The sequence below is a fragment of the Ictalurus furcatus genome, chromosome 22, assembly GCF_023375685.1.
Source record: "Ictalurus furcatus strain D&B chromosome 22, Billie_1.0, whole genome shotgun sequence".
NCBI lineage: Eukaryota > Metazoa > Chordata > Actinopteri > Siluriformes > Ictaluridae > Ictalurus > Ictalurus furcatus.
This window is the reverse complement of record NC_071276.1, coordinates 13,433,534-13,449,325: the sequence shown is the minus strand read 5'-3', so window position 1 is coordinate 13,449,325 and position 15,792 is coordinate 13,433,534. Positions and strand designations below refer to the sequence as shown.

Genomic DNA, 15,792 nt, shown 5'->3' with positions numbered 1-15,792 from the left:
ACTATCTTCAAAAAGTTTAATTCATGTTCATATTTATATTATATCCTGGACTAAATACAGTTGAGTGTAAAGGTTTGTATACACTTACTTCAAAATGATAAGACAAGTAATTTAATGTGATTCTTTTTTTTTTTTTTTAAATCATACGTAATTAACAAAAAAGGCAAAAAGTTTGTGTTAAAAATATTTCTAGTAAAAATATCTATTTTTTCCTCACTACACTAGTCTTCTCAGATATTTTTCTTCCACTCTTTGATCAAGTCTTTGCATATTTCTTCTCCACTTATTAAAACGCTAATATTTTCTGTTTTAAGACTTGTGATTGGTTTCCAGATTCCCTCTGACTCTGAACTTAAAGGGATAGTTCACCCAAAAATGAAAACTCTGTCATCAATTACCCATAAGACTTTCGTTCATCTTCGGTATTACTTTTACTTTTACGATGCCTTTATGAACTTTTTGGAGCTTGAAAGTTTTGGTTACATGGACTGTAAACGGAGGCGCAGAAATCTCCCAGGCTTCAATGAAAATGTCTTCATTTGTGTTCCGAAGATGAACGAAAGTCTTATGGGTTTGAAACGACATGAAGATGAGTAACTGATGACAGAATTGTCATTTTTGGGTGGACTATCCCTTTAACTGCTCTCAGCAAACAGCTGAGGTACATTTTTCATATTATCACTCAAAACAAGACAGATATAAATTTTTGCCCTCAACAGTATAGGCATATATTATATACTGTAAATATTACATTAATTTAGTGGGCAAGATATGGTGGAATGTTTTTCTTACTCTGTTGTACTATATTGCATTGTCTTGATTAAAAGAAAACTGACTGATGAATACTGAATAATAACTATGTCTTGCAAATGAGACTTTCTTTGTGGGAAGCATGCACAAAGGAAGCGTGAATAGTTTACAGAAGCTCTGACAGGAAGTAGCTCTAGTAAAGATTTGAGGGAATGTGTGGTACCGTGTTGGGGCTGTCCGTTGTCAGACTGGATGATGTATAGGATCTCAGAGTCACTGGCTCCTTTATACTCAGCCTTAAGATGTTTCTTGGACAGCTGCACCATCCCTCCTTCTCTCACCCAGGTCTTAGGAACTGAGCGCATGTGAGGAGCAAGTCCATTCTATAGAAACAAATCACAAACGCTGTTGCCATTTAATGCCATGGTACAGTGTGTTTTACATCAGTCACTAGCAATTTCTACAACACAATACTGTCATTGGATATAATGTAAAATCAATGGATGGAAAAACACATTAATATTGTTAGTTAGTTGGCTATATGAACTCATTCCTTTCAATCAGCTCAGAAAAAAAAAAAAACTTAATTACTTGATATAAGCTGCTAATAAACATTACATGCTTCAGCCAACCTCTACTGATCCAGAACACCACTGCATTAATCTCTCAAGTTCTCATGTTCCACAGTATGACAAGCGCTTGACGTTAATTTTAGTGCTACTACCCTGGATTAACCTCATGTTCTGTGATTGCTTATAACATATGACCCATTAAATATTTGATTATTTTTTGTGTTGATATTGTTTTATAGTCATTAAGGATATTATCAGCTTTCTAAAATTTGCACTTTGAAATGTTGGAGGGTTGAAGCTTAAATGTTTTTATTTCCAGTCTACTGGTCAAAAGAAAGAAAACAGCATTTAAAACCTCTGAACCATGAAGTAAAGTCAATTTTACCAAACAGAACATTAAGGAATTGCATGAATGAATGATTTACTTTGATTTTTGTAGTACATTCTTTTCCCACAAGGTCACTTTACACTTTGCATAAAAAAAACAGGTTGTAAAAAAAGAGGCGAAAATTAAGAAAGAATGGAGTTGAGATTTAAAAGAGGACAGTTGTGGGATTTCAAAGTAGGAGGGTTATACCACATAAATGTGTGAGAGAGATTAAGCCAAATAATCTAAACTCATTATAAAAGAAGAAATCCTTCCATCATATCTCACTTCCACCACATCCTGATAAGACAAGTGAGACATCCCTTAGATTCCAGTCCGTGTCTGTCTTATGAGCACCTTAGGAGCATCAAGCATCTCTTTTCATATATCATCAGTTGCTTAGAAGATCATCAAAAGCACAGAAGGATGGTGAGATGAAAGCTCAGGGGGAATACCTTGGCAACACTTCTAACATAACTACGCTCAGGAAGATCTGCAGCATTCACAGTGGCTCAGGTGTGATGAGATGGTGTGCGTTCTTTCTACCATTGTGATGATCTTTTCATAACATGGTAGTGAGGAACTGAGAAGGTAGAATTTGGTGTATAGCTCAAACCATACAATTTCAAGTTGAATATAAAGCTTGGCATTATAATTAAAGTTCAGGAATTAGTGTGGCACAAAATGTCAGGGGAAACCAATGGCGAATAGAGTATCAGAGAAGTCAATAGTATTTCACATTTTGCCCAAATATTTGAGTTCGCACCAGGGCGGATTCTGGGCTTGTGTGAGGGCGGGGCTTATAATCACGTATTTGCTTTCAACTAAACGAACTCCTTCCGAACCGTGGATCAAAATGGTGGGCACTAGGTTCTGTTTTCAATTATTTTCATTAGTTGCTAACAGTCAAGTGGTGAAGAACAGTGCTTTTCGGTTGCATGACATGTCACTGTGCAGGAACACCTGCAAACATACAGTATAAGAAGAGTTTCATCCATGCAGGACAGCATGAGATGTGCATTTTTCATGATGCTCTCAGTGCAAGCTCTTACATCACAAATGTGAGCTAATGACAGTGTTCCTGGGCTATGAAGTCTAGTTTTATACATCACTAAAGTACACCATATCCATAACAACCCTTTCCCCTCTATCACAAAACTCGAAACAGGAGGTAATATGACAAATTGAACCAATCAGATCAATCGGCATGCAGTGCTGAGAGAGGACAGCTTCAACACTACAGGGTGTCCCAAAAGTCTCTGTACATAGGGGACTATGTATGTATTGTGCCTTTGTCAGTGGACGTTTGTGGACGTCCACTTCTCAGTTCGTCCGTCCGTAACACGTCCAGTCTTTTCGAATTTGTTAATAAGTTTGGCAGCAGTGTCGTGTGTGATGTGCTGGCCATGTTTCCTATTAAAGTCCATCATAACCTTGCAACAGCTTCCTGATCCAGCCATGAGAATGATTTTAATTTCAATATATGCATACATATGTATGTGTATATATATATATATATATATATATATATATATATATATATATATATGTATATGTGTATATATATATATATATATATATATATATATATATATATATACACACACACACTATAAACTAAGTATGAAAAATTTTGGAAGACATTTTGCTAAAAGGTATTAATTTCCTCTATGTATGGAGACATTTGAAACACACTGTATATCTGGATCATGTCATGGTTTGGTTGAAGCATGCCCCAGACCACTGTTTCCAAGAGGAGCACGGAATGGTTCTCAGCACAGCTCCCAGGTGTGAAAACAGCAGTCTTACTTCACCAAATGTAGTGTAGAATCCCTTGGATGAGAGTGTGAAAATGAATTTGCCCTATAATCAGGAGTTCACAAGTTTGAATCCCAATAAAGACACAGCTATCTGTGGCTGGGAGCCTGGGGAGCAAAATTGGAGGGCGGGACAGCCTGGTCAATCACACCTGTGGGCATCTGTGCGCTCATTTTCCTCCAAATTAGATAGAAAATGGGGTTGGGGGGTGGGGTTGGTTTGGGGAATAGACTTAATGACGTGTTTAAGTTAGCAGAAACAGACCACATCAATAGAGTTGAACTTTTTCAAGGGGATTTCCAGGACCTTCATGGCCTTAATCAGGGATTAATCACCACTACCAGCCAACAAAACACCCTGCTTTGCTTCAGAAAGTCCAAAAGCTTTTCACTTTTTAATTGCTTTTAAATGAAAGCATTCCACCTTTTCTTTCTTTTTCCTCCCCCCATTCATTGTGAACAAACTGAATGACTACCTGCTCTTGTTCCAGGAGTAAAATCCTTCGCATCCTGAGCTGAAGCTGCAATCAGTCAGCTAACTGCTGGCCCATTGTTATTTTATGGCTGGTGTCTCTCACAGCGTCTCACGATTTCATTTACCGAGTCCAAAGCTTCATTGTGTAATTCCATGCATCAGGAATAAAAACCTAAGAAAGTCTTTTTTTATGTAGCTGAAATATGGTGAGAGGCAATGTGATAAATACAAAGGAGATCCATGAGTGAGTGTGAGGAGAAAGGCACTAGAGCCTGAAGGGATGAAAAGAAAGACAAGAGGAGACAGTGGTGGTTGGACCATGACCAAAGTGGGAAACACTCCTATCAGTCTAGACATCAGCGGGGCTGAGGGCGACACGTGTCTGGTCTTGTTCCGGAAGCTGACAGCATCTGAATGAGTGAGATATGATGATAGCATTGTGTGTGTGTGTGTGTGTGTGTGTAAGGGCTCTGCCAAACATGTCATTCGAGGACGACTTAAGCTGTGACATGATCTACTGTGTACTCTTGACAACTTTTCAGTTGGACTAACGTTATACAAATGTAAATACATAAATATGTAACTGTTTATTCTTATCTTACAAGTTGTTAGTTACATTTAAATTATTTTTCATGGATGCACCAAAAAAAAACACTGATAATTATACTACAGTCCTAAATTAATAATAAAATCTCACTTCCACTGCACCTTATGGTTTCTGTTACACATCTACACAGATCTTACTTGCACTCCGACTGTTTATCACCGCATGTTCATTGTGAGTGAGGAGCAACGCAGCCTCGTTACTAATAGATCACTTGCAGATTGCTCCAGTTATAATAAACGACAGAAGTTACACTGCAAGCGCGCAAATAATATAATGACAATAAACTTGATTATAACTGAACCTCTTAAGCAACTCGCACCAGTTTCCCCAACCCCTTGAACAGTGGAGCATGTTGGATATAAACATGAGTTTGTGCTCATTCATCACTGTCGTGCTTCCACGCTACACAAGCGCCACTTTGTAAGGTTTGCAGGTTACAATCTTCTACACTACATTTAATATAAAATGCTTCCCTGCCTTGAGGACTTGGAACTTGCACACTATTTTCTGCTGTCACTGATGATGACTGAGGCATGTTGGACATAAAAGGAAACTTTGACTCTGAGTATTCTGCTAAAGCTAGCATAGACGTCATGTGCCATCGTCTGGCTTATACTTCCGGATAGTAAAAAACTGCTCATGTTCCATTTGAGACGATACTACCCTTCTAAAATTCATAGACTAGATGGCAGAGCGTATAGTGCAAGTGTATAGTATTCAATTTGGGACACAACTTTGGTCTGTACTCTCTGGTGCGTGTTTTCGGAACAGAAGTAACACAATGAGTAAACATGTCCCGTGCCGTTAGCAGACCAACTAGTCAATAATGAGATTCGTTGACAATGATTTTCATAATCGATTATTATCAATTTTATCGATTAGTTCTTGCAGCTCTATTTACATAGCAGTATTTACATAGCATGTATAGCATGTATAGTATGTAAGTGTAGCATGTATTTTACTACCTTATATTCTCATATGCCTCAATTTCATTGTAGTTTTCTCTTATTATGTCCATATTATATTAGTATTACCTTTCCATGTGTTAAAAAAATATATATATTTTTTGCCTGTGTTGTGTTAATTTAAGGGCATCTGGATATAAGATTTTTATCATAGAGCAGACACTTTATTACAGACTCCACCCTGGGAAACTAACAGCTTGAACATGGGGTAAGTGTTATATTTTTTAGAAAGTTTTGAATACGTTTCATCTAACAAAGAAAATCCTAGCAGGCAGAGAGAAAAAAACAGGCTTTTATCACAAAAACCCTATTGTATGTTGGTAGACAAGATGGCTGTATGCTAACAGCAAAAAAGATAAGCACCACGTTCTACCCTGCTCCTTTACTGACCAGAGTTAACAGCCCCACCCAAACTGAATTCACGGTCATAGAAAGTCAGAGAAAAACTCTTTCACATCCCACATCCATTCACCCTCAATGAACTGGCTTTCCCGTGTGTATTTGCATTTTGTCTAAACTGTAAATGTTGGCACTTCTTTAAAATAATTTTAATAGCGTTTTATCCATATGATTTTTTTGTGGTTGGAACAAAACTGAGCATATCAAAAAGCTGCTCCATAGTGTCTCTAGCATGAGGTGTACCTATGCAATACTGAAAGATTTTCTGAATTTTAGCAAATTCAGCAGTCAAAAAAACAACCAACAGCCCACTGTATTTTATAAAAAATTTGCCTACAAAATCAAGTACTCCATGTCATAATCCTACAGATTGATAACCATTGCTTACCCTCTGAGCAATGTTGACATGGACGAGGACATTTTGGTAGCTGTGTCCATCGTTGATCTGCAGAAGAAGTCTGTCCTGCTCTCCACTGCTGCCATCGTGAATGTACTGGAGTTGTTCACGCACCAGCTCTTCCAGTTTAAAACGCGACACCTGCCCATCTCCGTGGACTCGAGTCAGGCGGCCATGTTGGGGAGGCTCCAGAACCATTAAAAGTACGTCTTGAGGGTTGTCATAGTCCTCAATATGAAGAACAGACCTAGTAAGGACGAATGTTTCACCGGGCTCAATGTAAATGGGTTGGTTGGTTAACACTACAGGTGGCTGTGGGAGAGGAAAGAAATTAAGTTCATTTTAAAATCATTTTAGGAGAACATGTGAACAAACGCTTTCAAAACGAAGCAATGAGAATAGTTATTATAACACAATGACAGATTTAGAAGATTAACTATGTGACAAAATTTTCCAGCACCTATTCAAAGGGTCGGACTCAAATGTGCATTTGCTTCAGCTGAGTTGCCGTTAACTAGCATGATATTACCCAGAAGTATTAAAAGCACCCACACTACATAAATGTTAGCACACTGCATAAATGCAAAAAATCTTAGCAAGTATGAACATCTTGAATATAAGCAAATTCAATCAATATTTCTTTTTATTAGATCATTTTTAAATGACTATCAATCCTATTTCTAAACATTTAAGTCATTTCATGCTTTAAAAATATCTTATTCTATTTTATAGCACATTCTATAGCGCATTTATTTCTAAAAGGAAATAAATCAGTTTCAAGCCTGTTATATAATAATCACATAATGAGAAATATTCGATTTCCTTTATTCACGATATCTTTAAAAAAATTTTGCAGTACAAATTCTTTAACTCAAGTAGAAGTACAGTTACGCTTTGAAATGAACACTGTGCTAAAGTTGTGTTAAAGCTTCACACAGCTTCAAAATGTACTCAAAATGTGAAAATAACTGACTTTCGTTACTGATGATAAATCAGCGTCTTTTCCCCAAGGAAGCAGGGAAAGTGAAAGGCTAACTAACAAGAGCTTTATTGCTAATCTCAAACGTTAGCTAGCATGATGATAACACTGATGACCCAATCTAGCTGTTTTCTAATACAAGTGTACGTGGCAGTAGATAGATTATAATGATGAGTATTAGTTTTCTTTCTTGCTGTCATGTCTGTTAAACTTTAGCTTTGTTTCGAGTTTAGATCTTGTCTAATGTTAAAAAAGTCAGCTTAGGACTTTTAAAGAAAAGAGTAGTGACACAGTACTTAAAATGTAATGAGCAGAAAGTAAAAGTTTTTCTTTTGAAATGTATTGAATAAAAAACTCAAGTAGAGATAACTGTACTGTGTTACTTCCCATCTCTGATATTACGGTCCTTTAGCATTATGTATTATGGGATGGAAGGAGAACAAGAAGGGGAAAGATCATGGGGTTTTGCTCTAAGGAGAAGCATGTTAATCTCTTTTCCTGACTGGCTTGTGCTGTGAGCTGCTGAAGACCACCCAGAAACATTCCACATTTCACAGCTAGAGACTGAAATTAGATAACAGGCTAATTAAAATGGCCTTAAAAGATTTTATCAAACAGAACAAAGTGCGAAAGTAAAGAATCCAGCGCAGCTTTGGAAGAGGAAGATGGAAGGTTTACTGCAAACAAACAAAAAGGGGTTCAAACGATAATGATGTTCTTAATCACTAGCCGAGATCTGCTTTGCATGTTTAATGAATTGGAATAATCTTAATAGCCCAAGCTGTGACTGAAAAATAGAACTGATTTTATGTAACTGACTTCATAAATGAATATAAATTGCAATATAACAGGTGATAAGCGTGATAGTAAATTAAATTGTGTATAAATTGTTCACACATACAAGGTGTAACTATGGGTGGAAAGTGGTCTGAATTATGTATAAATTATAATATTCACTTGTAATTTATATTCATTTTATAAACAAAATTGGTTCATATTTATGCTAGAAGCTGGTATGTAATATATCAAATAAATCTGCGGCAAACCATTTTAAAATGTTTGGTTTGTTTGTGGAGAAAATTACAAGTTTACAGTTTAACATTTAATATGTAAAAATATGTGTTTTGAGCTTAATGATTTTTTTTTCCTCAAACATAAAAATGTTTTTAAGTAGAACTTTCAGCAATGCCGTGTCAAAATTATTGGCACCCTAAAAGTAATATTTGGTGTAGAGAATAACAGCACTGAGCCCAATCCTCTAATTTCTAAGGAGACATTGGAGAATCTTGATCTTCTTGATTTCTAGCGTGTTAGGTTTGTGAATGTTGCACCTCGACTCAGACCACGGGTTAAGTTCAAATCCTGAGGCCGAGATGGCCACTGACTATACAACCATTTTTGGATGTATGTTTGGGATTATCTATCTATCATTACTTAACCTCATAGAAAAGGGTTTGTATGTGTATTCCAGGCAAAAAAAAAAACCCCCCAAAAAAAAACATTTCACATAGCCTAAGAGCAAATTCTGACAAGGAGAACTTGACATCAACGGCATTGACAGGGATGCCTCCACCACAAATCTAGTCCTTCTTGTTATTAATTTGTATGACCTTAAAATATACTTCAAACAGAAAAAAAGAAGAAAAAATATTTCAGACATTTGACCTTGCTGTGACCTTGACCCTGTTTGGATCAATTCCAAAATCGAATCAGTTCAGCTGCCGGGTATAATCATAATTCCTCATAAATCGTACAAACATTCATCCACTTGTTCTTGAGAAATAGCACTAATTAGAATCTCAGATGGACAATCCAAAAGTTCACTTTAAAAACGTGAGTAAACTCAACTTGAACATAACCTTCGTTTCAACTCAAAAAGTTTTACAAGTCAAGACAATGGATTACTTTAAGTTTAATTTTTGAAAACTTATAAACTTAAGTTATAATATCCAAAACTTGTCATGACAACTGGATTTAAAGAGAATAAATAAGTTCACATAACTTAATGGGACTACCATGTTTTATAGTGCAGAGCAAAGATCGAGTGAAAATTCTGAATTGTTTTCTGTATTCCTTATTTGATAGTCAATTTTGTCTGTTCTCTTGAAGAAGCGAAATACGTCCCGAGCAGACTGTATGCGATGTCATTTGCGTACACACAACTGCCAAAACTTTCATTAGAATGGGTTTGTGCGTGCGTGCGTGTACATCCCTGCTCCATCAATTTATATGTGCATATAGATGAATATAAACAAACAGATGACGTGTAACACTATACACTATGTTCAATTGAAAATGGCAGTGTAATTTTATCCAAGGCTTAATACATGCATGGAAAACCTAAATATATAAATTCATTTTCATGCATTTACCCAGTTTTCATTTCACACTCTATTTTACAGAAAATATAGCACAATTAATGTCACAGTCATGCCACGGAGCCTTTCAATTGAACTAAAGCTCGAGCAGCCAAATGAACATTAACAATTTGGGCAAGTAAGTGTTCCTTAGGCTTTTTCAACATTCTCTCTCTCGCTCTCTCTCTCTCCCCCCCCCTCTCTCTCTCTCTCCCCCCAAGACTTGTTCACCAAATATAAGCATTACCTCCTTCCTCAGCAAAGATGAAATGATAAAAAAGATTCACAGTGCTCCTGGAGATGGTTGAAACATGATCAATTCAGAAGGGGCAGTAATATATTTTGTGCGGTTGCAGTATTCTGATCCTGCAGTGGCCTCCAGTTCAGAGAGCTTGAGTTTCTCCAAGTGTGTATGTGAGCGTGAGGTTACATAAAGTCACACAGATGCATAGACAGACCTCAGGAGACTGCAGATGCAAGTGATATATTTAGGAAATGTAATCAGGGGGCAGGAAGGAGGGCGTCAGACAGAGAAAGAGGGAATCTGTTATTTTCCAAAATATCAGTGAGTTACTATAGCCAGCTCTGACTGAAGTTTAAGATGCATTCGATCAATGTAGGATCCTGATCGGAGTGGTACACACACACACACACACACACACACACACAGGCTTATTTTATTTCTGTCGGAGCGCATGCAATCAAACCACCATTACTTACCCAAGTACTTTGTGTGTGTGTGTGTGTGTGTGTGTGTGGGCAAGTACCTGCCGAGACACAGCCTGTAAATTAACAGTCTGCGGCTCAGAGAACAGCTGTGGATCCGCCGCTCTCAAAGTGAACTGGCCAGCCCTGAAAAAAAAATCATAAATGATTCAATATCATATTATTTTAAGACTAATTGTGTTTGTGTGTGTGAATTTAAAGAACTGAGAAAGAAATAGAGAAAAAAAGAAAAAAGAAATAAAATAGAATGACAGATGTAAGAAAGGGAAACGTTTAAATGTATGTAGCCTTAGTGTGTGTGTGTGTGTGTGTGTGTGTGTGTGTGTGTGTGTGTGTGTGTGCGTGTTTAATTGCAGTAATTAAAGCTAATGAATTCTCACATTCTCGGTCTCTCTGTCTCTCTCTCTCTCACACACACACACACACACACACACACACACACACACACACACAGATATTATTCTGTCTTACTTGTTTTAATTCTGTATTACTACTATATCAATGTGAATTAACAATGCATTATAAGGGTTTAAGTGAAAATCAATAATTAATTAAGAAAAAAATCAGCTGTTTTGATTTTGACCTTTCAAATACTTCTTATCAACTTCAAAGACACTGACTGATTTTTTTATTTTATTTTGCCCAACTACTAAAAACCAAAAACATTTCAGTTAGTTCAGTGACTGTATCAGTCTCACATGCTCTTCATACATTTAAATGACTTTAAAAAGTTATTTATTAGACATGTGTATGAATTCAAAAGAACAAGAGTGATGTGATTGGCTTCCGATGCATTTTATTTTACCCTAACTCTGAGAATTTGCAAGTGTTACAGTAGATAATTTTGAAAAAACAAAAAACAAAAGCACTGATTTGTAATTTTAGTTAGTTTTCAGTTTGAAATACCTCAGTCTGTGTGGACGGTTTTAAACTTCCCATCAAGTATATTTTATCTTCTTCCTTTTTTATTAAGTGACACTCATACTCTTTCATTAGTACAGTATATTGAAGTAGTATATTTTAGTTGAATTGTATTTTTATGTACATTTTCCACCCCTATATAACAATAACACTAATCTTAGTAATCAAAAAAGTAATTTAAAAAAAAACAAAAAAAACAAACATAAAGGAACTGTTCAATGGGATCTAGCCACAAATCTCAAAGAAGTCTTATATTGCTATCTAAATACATGTCCTCATAAACATAAGCACATAACACACACTCTACACACACAGTACTGTCAAGCTGCCACTGTTGGGTCCTTGAGCAAGACCCTTAACTCTCACCTTAACTCTCATCTGCTCAGCTCAATTGTAAATTGTTTTGGATAAAAACATTTGCCGAATGACGTAAATATAAGCTGAGACGTCAAGTGTGTAACATGCATGTTATGATCATTCAAATGAAATACAAAATTAAAACATCACACATGATTTAATGGGATTATGGGCAAACCGTTATGACACTTCCACTCACTTGATTTGGGCTGCGGTGTGGACGAAGCGCACAGCTCTGTTTTTCACCTGCGAGAGGGTGAATGTGTCGTCGCTGTGCAGCGCTCTCTCTCGCCCGTCCTCCAGCACTGTTAGCTGGCCGTTACTTGGAGGCTGTACCAGCTGCAGTTGCAGGCTCTCTGATTGGCTGTCGGAATCTTTGACTGACAGGAGCGCAGGGTCCAGAGGGGTCACTCCACCGATAGAGACCAGAAATGAGCCGGTGATGTGGAGAGATGGAGCATGAGTGTTTGCTTAAAAAAAGAAAAAAGATAAAGCGAGAGATTAAAAACAGGACCCATAGTTTATAATGTGTATTCAAATTCAAATTTTATTTGTCTCACACACAACCATACACACTACGGCGTGTAGTGGAATGCTTTTTATGACTGTCCATGATATAAACTAGAATTTACATAGACTAGAATTAATTGTATACAATCAGAAAAAGGAAACATATTTATAAAGTATAAAAATATAATGTAAGGATATAAAGATGGGTGGCTGTGGCTGTGTAAGGGCTGATAATGAATTATACGATATACCAGAAAGCTTTTTTTTCCCACTATAGTAAAACAATTGCTGTGACTGAACTTTTTTTTGGACTGAATTTTTTTTTTGTTAATGCTTTTCTGGTTACATTAATTTTACAGTACTTTTTTTCAAGATAGCACCTTTTTTATATATACATATTCACAATAAAACTGTCAGCCATGTTAAAAGATTAGACAAATAACACTATAACCAAAATGTTATTCTACTGGACAATACTATGTATGTTTTACAAATATTTCTTAAGGGTATCTTATTAAATAGTTAAAAACAACTGAATGTGTCATTTTAAACCACTGAAAAACATTTCCATACCTAGAGGAAGCTAACACTTTTTAGCAGAATGTCTTACAAAATGTTCATACTTTTGAATTATATATATATATATATATATACACACACACACACACACACACACACACACACACACACACACACAGATAGCCTTTATGAACGCATTTGACAAAAGGGAGGGCCTTCAGGAATATCACTAAAAGGGACGTATAGCAATCTGATGGAGACTATTAAGTTAATTTATTATGTGATGGAAACCATCAGGAATTTTCCTAATGGATTTCCTAAAGAGATTTCCCTGATGGAGTATTGATTCCTATAATCAAGGAATGGTTTATTTAGCCAAACCTGTCAGAATATACGTCAACACCATAACAACCACAGCTTTGTTCAACACTAACATTAGTTGAACAATATATTAGAACTCAGGCACGCACAAAGAGTAAACCATTCAAAAATCCAGTTTTTGAGATCAGAGGTATAGTTTAGGGGCAATATCTGACTGTATTGTAGTATAATTATATACAAGTCTAAGCACCCAGTCTAACCAAACAAATGAACTTTCAATCTTTAACAAGATAAATTAAAGTGCAGTATTACCTTGGCATTCTCTGCTCTTCTTGTCAGCATAGTATCCATGACCACAGTCTGGAGTGCACAGCCCATTCTTGACAAACATGTTCTCAGAACAAATACGGCACTGTCCCACACTCATACACTCCACACAACTAGAAGGGCATGCTGGGAAATATGACAGCACAGAGAAGTCAGGTGAGCTTCTGTTTGATTGTAATATGAGGCATATTTATACCTAAATGAAAAGACTGTAAAATCACTGCACATTATTTGCAGCATCTAATCAGTATAATAATTATGCTTTGTTTGAGCTCATTAAATACAACAGCTGCATCATCACAGTGTAAATATTTGAGTTGATTAAAACGGAATATTTAAGAATCTCATTAAATTGTGAATTACACACCAACACATTGCTGTGTGGCCGGATCGAGGATGTAGTGGCTGCCACAGTTCAGCACGCACTGGCCGTTCAAAGAGGCGTAAGGAAGTTGGCATTGAAGACATCGTCCAGGACCTTGGCATTGTTTACAGTGATCATCACAATCTGTGGGGGGAAATGATGAGAAATATTTACATTTTAAAGGAATACAGCAGCATTGTTTCAACCTAATCTAATCAACTGCTTCTACAGTGTATGTGTAATGGACACGTATTTGTAAAAAAAAAAAGAAAAAGAAAAAAAAGTGCTCATACATTCTTCATTCACTTACTGAACCACATGTATTTGTGGCTATCGTGGACCCAAAGAATACCACAGAAAAATGTTACTGTATTGCTTCAGTGATTGACAGTTGGACAAAATAAATCAGCTCTCATGTTAGAGTGTAATAGACTTTTTCACATATGTTTAATGTTTATTTGGGGACTTCAACTGCTCTTCTATTGTAACATTATAATTTTATAACACTTAATTTCCTTCAAAGATTTCCAAAGCAAAATGTCACCATTCCCTGCTTCGCATTCTGGTCTCCACAGCAATGAAAGCCATGTGCTCGTCTCTCCCCCTGTCCTGTCATTGGCTTGTTACCTGACTGTGTCCACCTCTCCTGTATTAGTCCTTGATTAGTTTGTCTATGTACAGCCTATTGTGTTCCTGTTCATTGCAACACAATGAATCAAGCATTATTGTTACTTTATACCACAGCAGTGCTGAATTCTCAGATCTGATAAGAAGTCAGAAGGTATTGTTTAATTTGCTATAATAGCATAGCTTTTGGCTGAAATTCAAATTATGGGTTTGTATTAAATGCGGTCGTTCTAATACGTTATAGTTTTGTTCACTTGGTGTAAGCACCATGTAATTCAAGTCTGATAATAAACAGATAAAAATGATGTTCTTATCTGTTAAAAAATGTAGCCTTCTTTTTAGCATGTTTCTTTGTACTTTCTGGTTTTGACTTTTGTCTGTTTTTGACATAGATTATGAATTATGGCTTTTTTTAAACTCTGTTTGCTTGTACTTGGACCCTAGCTATCTAATCACTTAGATTCACTCAAATACAGCTCATACCCAGTTTGCACACTTGTGTCTTGCCTCGCTGCATGCAGCAAATTATTTACTAATATGACAGCTCAGTTTTTGCTCTGGTATGCATTATGTTTATTCCTGGGGGAACCTGAAATGTCATCCATGCACACATGTAAGCACAATAGAAACATATTCATGAGATCGGTTCCACTGCCGGTATGACTCAATCTGTTTCCAATTACTGTCTCAAATGTTTCACATTCTTAGTGCCCATTGCAGCATTAAATACAATGAAATCATGCACACTGACAAAAAATAGCCGAGTCTCTATTTGGCATCAAGCACTGCCATTAAAACCTGGCTGAGTGAGGTCACGGAAGGTGACACTTACAAGCGCAGACTCAGCTGTCTATAGTCCATAACTACTGAGAATGAAATTAAAATGTATTCAGAGAGAAAATCTGTGAAATTTATATTCACATAAAAAGTTTATTATCTAGTTGGCCACTTACTTAGGCATCTCACCCCGTCCTGGTAGGACCCTGGAGAGCATGATGGAACGCAGACTCCATTCTGCAGGACGTGACCTTCCATACACTGCAGACAATCAGTGCGGAGAGGACCCCGACATGCGTTACAGCTCCAGTCACACTCTGAGAGAGATATACACACAGAGACAAAAAAGACAGGATGAGATGAGGAATAGAAAGAGACAATGACAGAGAAGAAGAGGGAGTTAGATAAAGAGAAAGAGAGGAACATGGATTGATCCACAGTAATACGGTTATGATATTTGTGTGGTAGTCTTGTAAAACAAACTGTATGTCTCCGTGGCTTAATTCAGGCAAACAACCAAATAAAAAGGTTTCGCAAAATCATGTTTTTCTACCACATTTCAACCACCAAAACAATGTGATCGTTTTTTAATAGACTTTTAAAGCTTGCCAGAGCTTTCTTCCTACAAAGATCATGTTTGCTAGGAAGTGATTTTAAC

The 15,792-nt window shown here is 36.6% G+C and overlaps 1 protein-coding gene across 1 annotated transcript in view; it reads right to left on the bottom strand.

Moving 5' to 3' along the window:
- fras1 (Fraser extracellular matrix complex subunit 1) overlaps positions 1–15,792 on the bottom strand; it is a 139,640-nt gene that overhangs the window by 41,319 nt on the left and 82,529 nt on the right. The window contains exons 24-30 of the mRNA XM_053610739.1: positions 15,311–15,451; positions 13,734–13,874; positions 13,352–13,492; positions 11,889–12,159; positions 10,453–10,537; positions 6,341–6,661; positions 974–1,133 (exon numbers count right to left, since the gene is read on the bottom strand). Coding sequence (XP_053466714.1) covers positions 974–1,133; positions 6,341–6,661; positions 10,453–10,537; positions 11,889–12,159; positions 13,352–13,492; positions 13,734–13,874; positions 15,311–15,451 — 1,260 coding nt within the window. The remainder of the gene's footprint in view (positions 1–973; positions 1,134–6,340; positions 6,662–10,452; positions 10,538–11,888; positions 12,160–13,351; positions 13,493–13,733; positions 13,875–15,310; positions 15,452–15,792) is intronic.